Genomic DNA, 13,378 nt, shown 5'->3' on the forward strand with positions numbered 1-13,378 from the left:
TAGTATTTTTCTTCTGCTTGATTTATAAATTTTTAGTTTTTGGATTGTGTTAAGTTTTTTAATTCTAGCAAAACAATAAAATCGAATGCATAAATATTTTATATTTTGAGTTTCTAACAATTTATTTCTACATTTGTGATTTCATCTCAGAAAAACCATAATTTATTAATTTAAACGAATATCATTCCTAGAGGTTTAGTCTTTCATATCACATACAATGCCATCTTACATTTTTTCTTAGCATAGCTATTTTTTTTTCTCGAAATTTGAATTTTTTAATTAATCAACCAATCGAGCATCCTTTTCAATTATACTTTTTAATTATTTTTTGTAAGCTCAATGTCAATTCGTCGTGGGCAGCAAGTTTCGCATAGACTAAACTATATACTCAAAAAGTTGGATATTCCTATTCTAATAGATTAGATAATAAAATTAAAGTGGGAAATATCAGAAAATCAATAACTCATTCTTTTTCAATTGAATATAGTTTAATATGTTCGACATGCATCTGTTTACATTATAAAGAGTCGTAACGCAAAATATAGCGAAATCGAAGAAGCTCTTGTGCGTGTACTAATGTTCCACAATTACTAAGTTTCAGGTTATAAACCTACTACTACCAACTACGATGTCTCAAGCACGCGGATTTGATAGGACAATTACCGTCTTCTCCCCTGAAGGACGTCTTTATCAAGTTGAATATGCATTCAAAGCGTTTAATAACGCAGGGATTACATCTGTTGGTGTAACAGGTAAAAATTGTGCATGTGTAATCTCCCAAAAAAAAGTACCTGACAAACTTATTGATGCCTCTACCGTTAAACATGTTTTTCCTATTACTAAAGGAATCGGCTGTGTTATGACAGGCTCTATCGCGGACGCTCGCGCGCAAGTTAGCCGGGCTCGAAGTGAGGCTGCTGAATTTGAATACAAAAATGGATACCCTATGCCCTGCGATGTTCTAGCCAAAAGAATGGCTAATATTGCTCAAGTTTCTACCCAACGTGCTGCTATGAGGCCTTTGGGAGTTGCAATGACCCTTGTAGCTGTGGATGATGAGATTGGACCTTCCCTATTTAAGCTCGACCCTGCTGGTTTCTATATTGGTTATAAAGCTACCAGTGCTGGACCAAAGCAAACGGAAACTATAAACTGGCTAGAAAAACGATTCAAAAAGGACGGAATACCTTCAAACCTTACTGATACCGTTGAAACCGGAATTCAGGCTTTAATGAGTAGTTTAAGTACTGATTTTAAGTCTACTGAGCTTCAGATTGGTGTTGTTGAAGACGACAAACCATTTCGAGTTTTATCAGTAGAAGAAATAGAAGCCCATTTACAAAGTATTGCCGAAAAGGATTGATTGTTTAGACCGGTTTGAATGAAAGTTTTACTATATACCTGTAATTTCGATTGGCATCTTTACGTTCTTACTTTCCTTTATTCCTCCCTTTTCTTGAAGGGTTTATTTGATTTATAAAATCAGTATATGCCATGTTACGTCCTTCCTGATGAAAACTTTTCGCTTTTTCATAGAGTAAGATATGTTAGAGAAATATATTTCTTATTGAACTTGACATTAATATTTCATTGATTTGTGCGTCGTAAAATTTAATCTAAAATCAGTATTTTCATTCGCCTAATTGGCTAAATTAGGGCTTAAATGTTTATAAATATGAACGTTTCCATTGAGGCCCCCACAAGCTAAATTTCTTTTTTCTGGCTGCCATGCTATTTTGTTTAATGGTTTACCGTCTGGGATATCACTAGTTACCGGAGCCTCTACGTCTTTTTGCAAATCCCATAGGTTTAAATTTCCTAGTGCATCAACGCTTGCGAAGCAACAAGGTTCCGATACACACCATTTAACATCAAAGACCATTGCCTTATGAGTAAATGTTTTGCAACTGTTTATGATAACCTGTTCATCTAAATCATTTGATGGGACTAATTCGTGCTGGTTTCTACTAGGAGAGCATTGCCAGAGACGCACGGTCCAATCAAAACTACTAGTTAGAGCAAAGTCTTTATTTTTTTCAAGAAATACGTTTTGACTGTTTGATGTCATTACATCTATTCCAGAAATAAAGACATTGTGACCCTCGTAACTAACATTTGAAGGTTGTACAGCCTTCGTCTCAGAGTAATCAGATCTATAGCCCCTTTGTAATTTTCCATCTTCAGCTCCCACTAAAAACTCCATGTTATTTTCAGGGATAAAAGATAGACATGTAGCTGGGATACATTGAGAGCTAGAGTCGACTTGAGAAGATAAGCATATTGTTTCACTCGGTCTTGAAAACATGTCAGGTTCCCATATATGAACAAGACCATCAGTACTACATGTAACGATATTATTCGATGGAGGATTATTGATATACGTGATATCTGTCACCGGTTCCAAATGGCCTCCACTAATAATGGTAGTAAATGAAACTGGGTATTGCCCTTGCCTGAGATCCCACAGAAAAACTTGCCCATTGTAGGCACCCCCTGCAATAAGTTGAGGATGAAACGGCGAAGGCTTACAAACAGTAATTTCACTCTTTAATGGTTAGTAGATCATACAAAAAACTGATCGTACCCTTGCTTTTAGAACACTCTCAGGTGAATTCTTCCATCTCTGGTTCCAGACAATTGCAAGTCCTCGAGTTCTTAATGCTTCTTTTGGCTTAGCGTAAGACGTAATGAGAAGCTCTTCAAAGAATGAAGAATAGCTGATGCTATTTACGACGCTATTTAAGGTAATTTTTTCGTCTTGAAAAGTAAATAAATGATTTAGTCCATTTTCCTCAAGCTGCGATTTATTTTTTTTTGATTTCTTTTTGACAGTGTAATCCGTGAAAAGCTGATTAGATTGATCACATAGAGCCCGATCAAGAATCTTGGCAGAGGAATGAAGAAAGTTATTTAAATGATCAATTTCAAGCGCTGAAGTTGGTAATGAACACTTGGGCGCTTTAGTCGAATGTTTCAAATGCTTGCTAGTTTCACGAATATTTACAGTCTTGCTAATAGAAGGAACATGATTTGATACATTGAATGTAGAAGAATAAGACTGATACACCGATGAGATTTTAAGTTCACAATCTGAAACAAGATTGCTGGATTTAGACTCCAAAGAGTAAGTTTGAGGCGTCAGGTTTGTTGGTTTAAGTATTTTACATAAAAAATTAGAAAGTTGGTCCTATTTTAGGTTAGAAAATCAAGTAATATAATATGAAAGCAAATAACCTCTGATATTTGTTTAGGACCTTCTTTGTTGCTGGATGAAACAGCATCGGTGCAGTTTTCTTTATTTTTCAATAATAACAACTTTGCTCGTTTGATTTCAATTTCTCGTTTAATATTTTTGTCCATAATACACGTTTAATGTATAAATCCAAATATATATATGTTATTAAGGATTTGAAGCTTGAAAAGCCACACAAAAAAATGAGATGTGTAAGGAAGACGCCCGCGTTTAATTTACTGGAATCAAATTGATGGGAAGAAGTACGCGAGAACAACAGAATCAAGTGTTTACGCGACAAAGAATGATATTTTTTTTAACCCTTTGACTTTATGCAAACAACTTCTTTCTATTTATTATTTTTTTTTTAGAGTCTTAATCCACCTTAGTTCTACTGCATTTAACAATTTCATTTTTAGTTTCAAATTTCTAAATATGTATTTCTATTTTGAGCTCTTATAACAAATGCTCACATGGTCCAGTGGTTAAGACTCATCGTTGTGGCCGATGCGACCCAGGTTCGATTCCTGGTGTGGGCACTTACTATTAAATTTATTTTTGCTAATTCCTGCCCTCTAGTTGGCATCCCAAATAGATCCATTTGAATAAAGATGAACACTTAACTAGAAAAGTAAAACAACCTTTCAACCTAATACTGCTGTACAAAGCGCTTTTATTATTCAGCCAGTATTTATGTATTACCTTTGCGCACAAAATAATTCGTTTACATGTCAACCACAGTAGATATACGTTAATTTTTTAATTTTATTTTTTCTTCTAGCAACCAAAGCACTTTAATAAAATTGAATATTTTTAAAAGCGTTTTCAATTTTTATGCTTTTTTTTTATCATAACAATATAAATTTCATCAAAATAAATATTTTATCGTTTTTTAAAGTACTGATGCCAGTTAAATGTCCGTATCGATTCGTAGAAAACAAAGTGCTTGGGTATAAAATAGTTTGATACGCAACCTCTAAAAATTGTCTAATGCAAAAATCCCACGTAAACGATGAGCCAAAAACTGAGAACTTAAAGCACGACACACATAAATAACTCTAAAGCTTCAAAACCAATGGGACAATGCAAAATGTTGATATGCAAAAGAAATGATGAAGTGAGGGAAAGCCTAGAGCTTCTATGTATTTTAAAAATACGCGCTCAGAAGAACTCAGCATAAAGTTGTCCCAGATGCCAGAGCATAATGTAAAAAGCACGAATGACAAATCTCGAATACAGTTAGACAGTGCAAATAAAATGCGATTGCAGAAAAGAAGTAAGAATAGTTGCGTGACACACCGAAACAAAAGTCCATATCATAAGAATAAAAGAATCGTAAAAAATATCCATCGTATTTCGAAAGAAATAAAAAATGCCATTACGAATTGACGAAAAAGTCCGAGTACCAAATCCACTCATACAATATCGTTATCATAGAAAATCATAAAAAACCCCAATGAAGCCAAACAAACATTGTAATGGAAACATACCATCAACATTGCGTGAACGAATTAAGTTGTACAACTCATGAAATAATGAAGTGCATAAACAAAATATACGCACCAACATCATTTGGAAATTTAAGATAGTATGTAAGGATGCTTGGCTATCAATTTAAGAAACATACACGGTATGAACCGCAAAAATCAATGATCAACTATTCACACACGGTTAGTGTAGTGATCATCATTTAAGAAAGGCATAAAAATTTTTAAGTATCATAATAATTTGAAAAAAAAAACTTCAAGTTATAAGAATTATAAAATAAAAATAGGTTTAAAAAAAGGCACAATTAAATATAAGTACCCATGAGAAATAAAAAATAAAATGGAACCGGAAGATAAAGAAATAAGTAAATAAATTTTCCCAGATTAAACAGGAGAAAATGAAAAAAAAAACCGAGATAGAGAGAAATGAAATATAATTTTTTTGAGCCGTTGGCAATGAATGTGTGTATATCAACGACACCGTCGTTGGAATAATGCAATGTAAGGTAAAATTAAAGAACAGCAAGTCTGGAAGCGACAAAACCGTTCAAAAGAGAAGACGAAGTGGATGGGGAAGGCATGGAAGACCTTCTTCGGAAATGATCTAAATATTGGGAAGATAACATATGAAGATCAGCCGACTTAGAGTAAGAACACTGCTCCGAAGTCGAACCACAGCCGGGGCAATCCTGCAGATGACATTCACGAGAGCAATACAAGTTGCCAGTAGTGGGTTTTCCGCAAATTATGCAATAATCCAAATCCATGTCTCTAACGAATACAAAAGGATGAAGAAATTAGAAAAAGAAAATTAAAATGACTTGTTAACGAGGAAAAACCAATGAATGAGCCAAGCTGAGGCGAGCTAGTATTGGATCCTATTGAAGAAAACCAGATAAAACGGATGAGCGTATAAAGCGGACTAAAAAGAAATTTCAAAGTCGAAATATACGGGACGTTTGGAAGATATTTCCGATTTAGTAGAGGAAGAAGAAAGAAAAGAACTTAGCTTCACAATAAAATAAAACAAATCCTTCTCAATTTCAAGGAAGAGATGAGTCCTGCGGGTGATTCAACAAGACGAAAAGAGGTTAGGATGGAGAAAACGAGGAAAAGTGAGTTCTACTCAATCACACAGCGAAACTGTTTGTCGAGGAAAACAAGAGACACTTAAGAAGGACAGTTCGTTTAGTTCAAGCAATCAAGAACAGCGAGTATAAGTCAAAAACCCTTTGCTGATCTATATGTTAATCTTCTACGACCTCTCAGTCGGACTGCTGCGCTCTATATATACATCTGAAAACTGCGCACGCAATCTGTCCAGATGATCTGACCTGAGATACCATACTATCGGTAAAATACGTTAAGAAAACAGCATACACTGTGTTTGATCTCATAATGCACATCCGACCGACTGCATATGCTAATACATTGCGTGAGTTGCGTACAATGTTACCTCTTCATAATTTGATTACAACACACAAGAGAAGAAAGCAGAACGACTGATGTGGGGGATTTGAGTCGGAAGTGGGAAACCGAGAAAAACACTGTGTGTACTAACTCGCATACTAAATGCACACACAAACGCTAGCTCAGCCGGGGTGTCATATACAATAGTAAAAACACACTACATTTTTTATTTTTTCATTTTAATTCTCGAATACTCTTCTACTCACTTTAAGCGACCTTTCGCATCATATTCTCCGCCTTTAAACCCCAAAAATACATGTGAGAAGACAGTTGTACGCCAGCTCACAACAACATGATGCTGATCGCACATCTTTGGACTGTAAAAAGAGGCACCGATGCAGTCAGTAGCGGAGCAAAATGGAGAACCATGGTGATGATGACTTTTTTTCAACGAGAGATTTAAGGCGATAGGTGGGGTCGAAATATAGCATGTATAAAGATGTGCAGGGCAGGGATGAAAAATTAAACTGACGGTTGGGAATGAATGAGAAAAAAAAGAAATTAGTTTAAATTATAATAAAATAGAATAAAATAAATGGAATTCAATAATAGAGAACTAGAGAAGTAAAAATAAAAAGAGAAAAAATAATAAAACAAAATTTACACATGATAGAGATATAAATATATTTCACTATTAGAGAATGGTTTTACTTTTATATATCTATTTATTTATTTATTTATTTTTTTTCGATTTCTAACGACAAAGTGCGAATCGTTTATTGATTATACATTGTATTTATGATAGTAGGTGAGCAAACAACCGGAACTCGAAAAATATTTGCGAAAACTTGCGTACAAAAAGATGAGTGAATTCTAATAAAATGAAATGACTGTGGCATGATTGATGTTTTGTTTCCCATGTCTCAATGAGTAGCATCAAAATTAATTTTACCTGTTGTCCTTGTGCGACACCCATAGCGGGAGAACTAGCTAAAAAAGAAGTGAAATCTCGTTGTTGTTTCACACATTGTCTTACAATTCCATGGAATGACTTGATTCTGAAGACGGTCGGAAGCAACTTTCTGCCTCGACCGGTAACGTAGAATTCACGTACCATTTACTTATACTCATGTAACCTTGTTGTAAGTGTTTGGGATCTTTGAATCTAACGTTCGCGGGATCTAGCACGTGTTACTCTGTAGTTTGCCACGAAGCAATAACTCCTCAGCAAAGAGCTAGGATGCAACACTCTGCCAACAGTAACAATCACCAACTGTAGTAGCTACTGGATCCGATCCCACCTGTGCTTCCTCTGTAGGTATGCAAAACATCCCACATAGGTACATCTATCCCACATTTTCACGTACCCATCCCACATGTATCCATCCTACATACATCCATGTGCTTTGCTATATGCAGAATACAATAGTGCTAAACGCATCAGAATCTTTTGGAAAAATTTTAACCTACTACTGGAATTCATTCATTTCATGAAATCGATTATTAAAGGACGTATGAATCTTGTTTACAAACCCATGAGGGTCTTTTTTGCATACTATGTTTTCAATGATTTTCCTTTGATCAGATAACGAACGCTGCGTGTTTCGGTTATGTGCTAGAAAAATCGCATTCCAACAAACGAGTAAAAATAGAATAAGATGGTTTAGTAATTAAACTCGAGAACGAAAAAAAAAATAAAATAAAAAAATAGAAAATATCGTATGTACGGCTTCTCAAGAAAAATTTTTTTCAAGTTCTTTTTCTTTTTTTGGCTCTAAGTAGGTAAGGCGTATTCAAATCAAAACTCCTTTCCCACTTTTTCCCATGTCTTCCTTGTTTTTCTTTGTTTTTATTTTTCTGTCAAGTTTCTCCTTTTTGGGACATTTATTTACTACTTTTTCCAGAATCTTGTATAAACACCCTATTCCATATGTATCTAGTACTATCCAGTGCAGCGGGACAAAGAGAAGCGTAGAGAAAAAAAAGCCAGTTATGCAAAAATCAGGATATTCGCTAAAGATATCAAGATGCAGATCATTCTCGTTTGTATTTTTTTTTCAAGGATGAAAAATTAGAAAAATAAAAAAAAGTAGAGAAAGAAAATGCAAGAACACTTCTTTGGTCATTTTTATTCAACATCGATTTTCTCATTAAAAATTTCTAATCCTTTCATGCTTTGTTGAACCAGTGAGGCATTTTTCAGTCGCATAAAAATATCAACAACAGGGGCGAGACACGGTTAAGGCAAGGGTTAACAGCGGTTCAGGTCCTTTTGCACGGATTCATGTCCGTAGCGACATTAGGAGTAAACCTTAGGAATATAAAAGTCAACCAAAAAATAGTACGTTCTCTTTCTTTCTTTTTTTTTTTTTTTTTCTCTAAATAATCAAATCCATAATGTTCAATCCTCCCACACCAATGTAATCCCGAATGTACGCATATCCATGTTTCTCTTAATAAACATTCACCATGGAAAAGAAAACACGTTACATATGGCGTGCCATTTCTTTCTTCAATGTAAAATTATACAAAGTTATACTTTTACGCTACCCCCAGCCTTGGCTTGCCCTCCCCCACCCTTCTTTCCATGACTTGTTTCACATCTATAGCGAACCTTTTCCCTTGGTCTTGCTTTGGTTGTCACCGTATTTCTGCGCTGTAACTTTGTCACGTGTCACCGTTCATTATTCTTGCATGTTCAAGCAACCGGTTTTTATCAAAATCCTATACATATATATTGTTACAATGAGCGCCACACGGCCCACATCCTACCCGCCTGGATAGAAACAATGTTACCAAGGAAGAACTTTGGTGTTGTCTTTTTCATGGGCCTTTTAGCTTAGTTGTTCGTATGCCTTGAAATTCTGTTCCTCATACAGTGCTACAAAAGTCTCGCTAATTTAACGTTGAAATTTCTACACTTTCTTTCATCTACCACGTAGAAATTTACGACTGAATAACTTTTTTTTGCGAGAAAACCAAAAAAAAAACAAAAAGGCCCCTTTATATTTATGTATAGATTTTCTTTTATTTATTTTTTAAAATTCTGGTATTCATACTATTCATCGAATATTTTCAAGTTGGTGTTTAAAAGTCAGTAAGGAGGTTGTTTGCTTATACTGTCAACGTTTCTTTGGTACAAAAGTGAGTTTTCGGTTATTGTCTCAAAATCAAAATTTTTTAAAAAGCAATAAAATAATTCATCGTTAAAAAACTACTTTTATATTCTTTCTTTTCAGTTTTGAATTCTGATTTTGATTCCATTTTTGTTTTTCTTTTGCTGAAGACTAGTAAAGCTTCTAAGAAAAATATTTTAACGCATAACGTACTTCTGGTCTCGGGAGGCTTTTTCGCCATATTTTTCCGCTTTTGGTTTTCTTCCTATTAGTTGTTTTGTTTGAGTATTTGCTTCCGAGTGTCGGTCTTACGTCTTAGTGTGCTCGCAAATAACTTTCCCTTTTACTTTTTGTTAGCGAGTTTACCGTTTATTTATTCACCTATCAACTCGCCTAGTCTTGCATTTTTAACGATTTCCTTAGAAGTTTGTACTAAATGTCTGGCCCTCACCATTGTTCCGCTGACTGTGATGAACATCCGTTTGAGTCTGGTCCAAATGATACCTTGTATTCTTGCATCCGAAAGGAATCAATTGTTACGCTGAATGAAGCTGTACCAGATTCCGGAAAACTCGTCTTCAAACCTTGGGACCTTCGTTATGATGACACTGATATCGTAGAAAGTGATGCTGATGACCAACTCTTGTTTCAGGTACCGTTTGCAGGTGCGGCAACACTAAAATCAATTTTGGTTCGCATTTTTCCTAATGAAACCGCTCCACACTCCTTTTCACTTTTTCCCAATCGTACCGACTTGGATTTTGACACAATCGGTGATGTCCAAGCCACTGAAACATTTGAATTTCCCTTGACTTTTGAAGGAAGCCATATCTTCGAGTTTCCTGTTAAGACTCGTCTCTATCAAAACCTTCAAAATCTCAATATCTTCTTCACCAAAAGCGACGGTTCTGATGATCCTACACAAATCGCCTACATTGGTCTTCGTGGTTCTTTTGTTCCCTTCAAGGGTGATCCTGTTGTAACCATTTACGAAGCTACTCCTAGACCTTCAGATCATCCCAAAGTTAACCAAGAGGAGGTTTTCCGTTCTTACTATTAAGCTCCCGGGAAGTTTAGATTCCTTCCTTTTGGTTTTTTCCTCTCTTATTTGAGATTTTTGTTTTACCCAAAGCAAAATAAAAAATATATATGAAACGATACGAATACGCTTTGATTTGGATTTTTTTTAATGACGGTTATTTAAAGAATATCTAACGCCCTTTTTCTTTTCTTTTTCTTAAATGGCTAAGTCTCCATACTTTTTTAGCTTATGTTTAAATGTTGGTTTGTATTTATTGGCCGATTAATTATGTGTTTATGTAAAAGAAATGAGCCTTGATTAGGTTCTTTTTTTCTTCCTCTATTATTTTTTGTTTTTCTCTTGAATTTAAATGTTGCTTGCAGTAGATTAAATTATAAATTAGCTGTGCTATAAATGTGAAAATATTTAACAATGTGACCTCAATATAATTTATGCTTTGCCTCTGGGATGTCGTTTGCGTTTTCTATCAGATGGTAAGTCAAAGTCTCGTCGTAGTTTAGTTCGCAAACTGGGTATTGCATAGTTTATCACTTTGACTGATCGTCTTAGTTTTTCACGTCCATTAATCCTTGGTTGAGATTCTTCAAAATCACATGGGGAGCTGTCTCCGGTTGCTTGTCCTTTAAGGTCAGTTATCTGTTCAGCACTTTTACAAGGAATACAAACACAAACATTTGATGTTTTAGCCTTTTCTTCTTCAGTTTCGCCCTCGTTGATGGATTCAAATTCGTTTTCTTTTAATTCCTTTGAAAAGATGGTGATATTTTTTTGCGGCAATGAGTAATTCACCTCATCTTGTGGTATTTTGTTTACGTGGGCATTGGTTTTATCTTTTAATATACATTTTCCAGGTTTTTCAGATAGAGCCGGAGGACCATGGACTTTTTTTTGGAAATCTTGAAAACAATACAATGGTTGCCCTGTTTCGAGACTTTTAAGTTCATCATTAAATGATACATACTCCAAGCGTTTATTATGCAAAATCTGATAATCTTCTTTCGAATCTTTATTTTCACAGGTTGTAAATTGACTTTTTACATTCGCTTCGAGGAAATCTGATGAACACTTTTTCTCTATAATCTTCAGTAAACTTTGCACTTGTGAAATCTTTTTGTGAATGGTTTGTATCTCAGGAAAGAAGTTTTTTAACAAGTCCTCAGTTTGAGATTGATTGCGAAATCGAGCTTCAAGTTTAACCAAATAACTTTTCAAAGTGAAATTTTCTTGTATCAAATCTTGAATTTCGTTTTCAGATTCTCTAATTTTTATAGAAAGCTGAGTATTTATTCTGAAAGTTAGATGTTTATTATTTACCACAAGGGATTCAAAAATGGTGTACTTTGACCTTACTTTATAATTTCACGATTTTGTTTTAAAAATTTCTTTTTCAACGACTCCATCGGCAATTTATCTTCATTGTTTATATTTGAATTTATAAATTGAAAGTTCATAGCTTTTTTAAAGCTTTTTTTGCGAAAAGCAATTAAGGACTTGCTGATGTAAACAAACCTGTTAAGTGTAAGGTAAACAATCGCAAACTAAAGTCTTGTCATATTGAGAAAGGCTCTTTTCTTTAAGGAACTTGCCAAATCAATGTAAATTAGTATATAATAAATTAGATGAAAGATGGTTGTACGACTTAATGCAGCCCATATCCTGAATAAAAATTGATAAAAAGAACATAAAATTAATTACTGCTTCGCTATCCGACAATATCCATCCAACTCCTGAGAGATTAAATGTAATATTCGACGAATTCTTTCATCAAACTTTTGGAAATAATGATGCAATTGTGAGAAATTAGATTCGTCCGTGGTCTTTCCTATTGCTATAAAGTTAGAGGACAAGGGAGCTTTATACTTTTTGAAAACACCTCTAAAGAATTCATAAGCTTCCAGTATACTGGTGAGATAACCATGAAAAACAGTACAAAAACTGAGATCGTAAGTCTAAGTAAGTAGTCGGTTAGTATGCATCATTAAGAAAACGTGTTAAACATTGGCATATTATATCAACGAACGTTGAATTTAACTACATGCAAAGGTATAACATTATCAACCCTAAAAATTGCAGATACGTCTTTTGGATAAGATCCCTTACATAGTAGTCCGCTTAAAATTTATGTAAAACTTACTATAGGTAAAAGCTCCATGTTCTTGCTAGCATGGTCTTTTCCAAAAGGGTATCTTATGCTGTCTAATATTGCTCGAAAATGTGAAATGCTCCTGGTCGTAACGTAAAACCCTTTTTCAGTCAACAAATAATTCCGAAACTCAGCCGTAGTAATATAAATGGAACGAGCAACGTCTTTAGCATCGCCATCGGATTCCTGAATTAGACATTGTATGTTTCTAGCATGAGATAACAAAGCGACCGTTCTAACTGTTAGCCATAAAATGGTAAAGAGTTTCTTATAAAAATGTAATCGTATTAAAATGGGTAGGTTAATACCAGATACGAACCTTTTTTTAAAATTGTTTCTAACCATAAACGAGTCAAGTGCTTTTCGGTCAAGTGAGACTCCATGGAAGCGAATTTTATCATTTTTAGAAAATCTAATAAAGTTAGTAAGTAAACTCATAAATCATTCACTTTAAATTTTAAAACTTCAGGCGACAAACACAGAAATTCTTATAATTACACACACATTTCAAAAAACTTGGCTATATATGCTTCATTTTTATTAATTCTATCCTCAATGGAGCTATTAGATATCATATTTCGAAGCCGCTCTTGTCAATTTTAGACTCAAATCGTTTAACACACATGCACATGCATGTGCACGCACTAAGAAGTTAGAAAAGGGAGATCTATTTAACACCTGATAAAACTTGGGTTAAAACTTCAAGTCTACAGTCTTGATACGAAATTATATCTACGCCATAGAGAAAAAAAAATAAAAATTACATACTATGGTTTGACAGATTTTAGCGTTAGTTTTTGAAGAGGTCGTATACAGCATATTAGGTATACGCTGCAGTAATTATAACCCAATAAGTCAAAATTTTTTCTTTATTTGTTGCTGATTGTTTCCTTTACTAAAAAGGGATTTACCATTACTCAAAAGAAATTACCTAGTTTCCAATAAATC

The 13,378-nt window shown here is 34.3% G+C and overlaps 7 protein-coding genes, 6 long non-coding RNA genes and 1 other non-coding gene across 14 annotated transcripts; 8 read left to right on the forward strand and 6 right to left on the reverse strand.

Moving 5' to 3' along the window:
• Positions 1 to 604: 604 nt before the first annotated feature.
• scl1 (proteasome core particle subunit alpha 1) lies at positions 605 to 1,608 on the forward strand. Its single transcript, NM_001021282.3, has one exon. The coding sequence runs from the start codon at positions 629 to 631 to the stop codon at positions 1,361 to 1,363; it is 735 nt and encodes a 244-aa protein (NP_595374.1). The 5' UTR covers positions 605 to 628; the 3' UTR covers positions 1,364 to 1,608.
• A 31-nt stretch (positions 1,609 to 1,639) lies between these two features.
• Positions 1,640 to 3,360, reverse strand: dic1 (meiotic dynein intermediate chain Dic1; the record flags this gene model as incomplete). The annotated part of the gene is made up of 3 exons (NM_001356038.2): positions 1,640 to 2,545; positions 2,585 to 3,187; positions 3,235 to 3,360. 3 exons carry the CDS (start codon positions 3,358 to 3,360, stop codon positions 1,640 to 1,642), a joined length of 1,635 nt encoding a protein of 544 aa, NP_001342791.1.
• On the forward strand, positions 1,667 to 2,727 carry SPOM_SPNCRNA.4947. Its single transcript, NR_194302.1, has one exon. It is a non-coding gene; the product is annotated as a non-coding RNA (long non-coding RNA).
• SPOM_SPNCRNA.4948 lies at positions 2,831 to 3,187 on the forward strand. Its single transcript, NR_194303.1, has one exon. It is a non-coding gene; the product is annotated as a non-coding RNA (long non-coding RNA).
• Positions 3,361 to 3,699: 339 nt separating the features above from the next.
• SPOM_SPBTRNAHIS.02 lies at positions 3,700 to 3,771 on the forward strand. Its single transcript has one exon. It is a non-coding gene; the product is annotated as a tRNA-His (tRNA).
• A 206-nt stretch (positions 3,772 to 3,977) lies between these two features.
• ecl2 lies at positions 3,978 to 5,486 on the reverse strand (the record flags this gene model as incomplete). Its single annotated transcript, NM_001356040.2, has 1 exon — positions 3,978 to 5,486. The coding sequence occupies one exon, from the start codon at positions 5,484 to 5,486 to the stop codon at positions 5,232 to 5,234; it is 255 nt and encodes an 84-aa protein (NP_001343083.1). The 3' UTR covers positions 3,978 to 5,231.
• A 560-nt stretch (positions 5,487 to 6,046) lies between these two features.
• On the forward strand, positions 6,047 to 6,745 carry SPOM_SPNCRNA.1400. Its single transcript, NR_150280.1, has one exon. It is a non-coding gene; the product is annotated as a non-coding RNA (long non-coding RNA).
• An 81-nt stretch (positions 6,746 to 6,826) lies between these two features.
• SPOM_SPBP35G2.17 (uncharacterized protein) lies at positions 6,827 to 7,246 on the reverse strand (the record flags this gene model as incomplete). The annotated part of the gene is made up of 1 exon (NM_001356044.2): positions 6,827 to 7,246. The coding sequence occupies one exon, from the start codon at positions 7,244 to 7,246 to the stop codon at positions 6,926 to 6,928; it is 321 nt and encodes a 106-aa protein (NP_001343147.1). The 3' UTR covers positions 6,827 to 6,925.
• A 1,928-nt stretch (positions 7,247 to 9,174) lies between these two features.
• Positions 9,175 to 10,311, reverse strand: SPOM_SPNCRNA.4949. Its single transcript, NR_194304.1, has one exon. It is a non-coding gene; the product is annotated as a non-coding RNA (long non-coding RNA).
• On the forward strand, positions 9,251 to 11,862 carry txc1 (poteasome interacting protein Txc1). Its single transcript, NM_001356046.2, has 2 exons — positions 9,251 to 10,760; positions 10,837 to 11,862. Exon 1 carries the CDS (start codon positions 9,682 to 9,684, stop codon positions 10,303 to 10,305), a length of 624 nt encoding a protein of 207 aa, NP_001342954.1. The 5' UTR covers positions 9,251 to 9,681; the 3' UTR covers positions 10,306 to 10,760; positions 10,837 to 11,862.
• On the reverse strand, positions 10,707 to 11,738 carry sgo1 (shugoshin Sgo1; the record flags this gene model as incomplete). Its single annotated transcript, NM_001021285.2, has 2 exons — positions 10,707 to 11,575; positions 11,638 to 11,738. The coding sequence occupies 2 exons, from the start codon at positions 11,736 to 11,738 to the stop codon at positions 10,717 to 10,719; spliced, it is 960 nt and encodes a 319-aa protein (NP_595378.1). The 3' UTR covers positions 10,707 to 10,716.
• Positions 11,863 to 11,978: 116 nt separating the features above from the next.
• Positions 11,979 to 13,073, reverse strand: SPOM_SPBP35G2.04C (uncharacterized protein; the record flags this gene model as incomplete). The annotated part of the gene is made up of 3 exons (NM_001021286.3): positions 12,935 to 13,073; positions 12,422 to 12,842; positions 11,979 to 12,236 (listed from the first exon to the last, which is right to left on the reverse strand). Exons 1-3 carry the CDS (start codon positions 13,003 to 13,005, stop codon positions 11,979 to 11,981), a joined length of 750 nt encoding a protein of 249 aa, NP_595379.1. The 5' UTR covers positions 13,006 to 13,073.
• SPOM_SPNCRNA.4950 lies at positions 12,157 to 12,684 on the forward strand. The gene has a single exon (NR_194305.1). It is a non-coding gene; the product is annotated as a non-coding RNA (long non-coding RNA).
• SPOM_SPNCRNA.4951 lies at positions 12,787 to 13,081 on the forward strand. The gene has a single exon (NR_194306.1). It is a non-coding gene; the product is annotated as a non-coding RNA (long non-coding RNA).
• The last annotated feature ends 297 nt before the right edge of the window (positions 13,082 to 13,378 follow it).

The sequence above is a fragment of the Schizosaccharomyces pombe genome (assembly GCF_000002945.2).
Source record: "Schizosaccharomyces pombe strain 972h- genome assembly, chromosome: II".
In the NCBI taxonomy this organism is placed as follows: domain Eukaryota; kingdom Fungi; phylum Ascomycota; class Schizosaccharomycetes; order Schizosaccharomycetales; family Schizosaccharomycetaceae; genus Schizosaccharomyces; species Schizosaccharomyces pombe.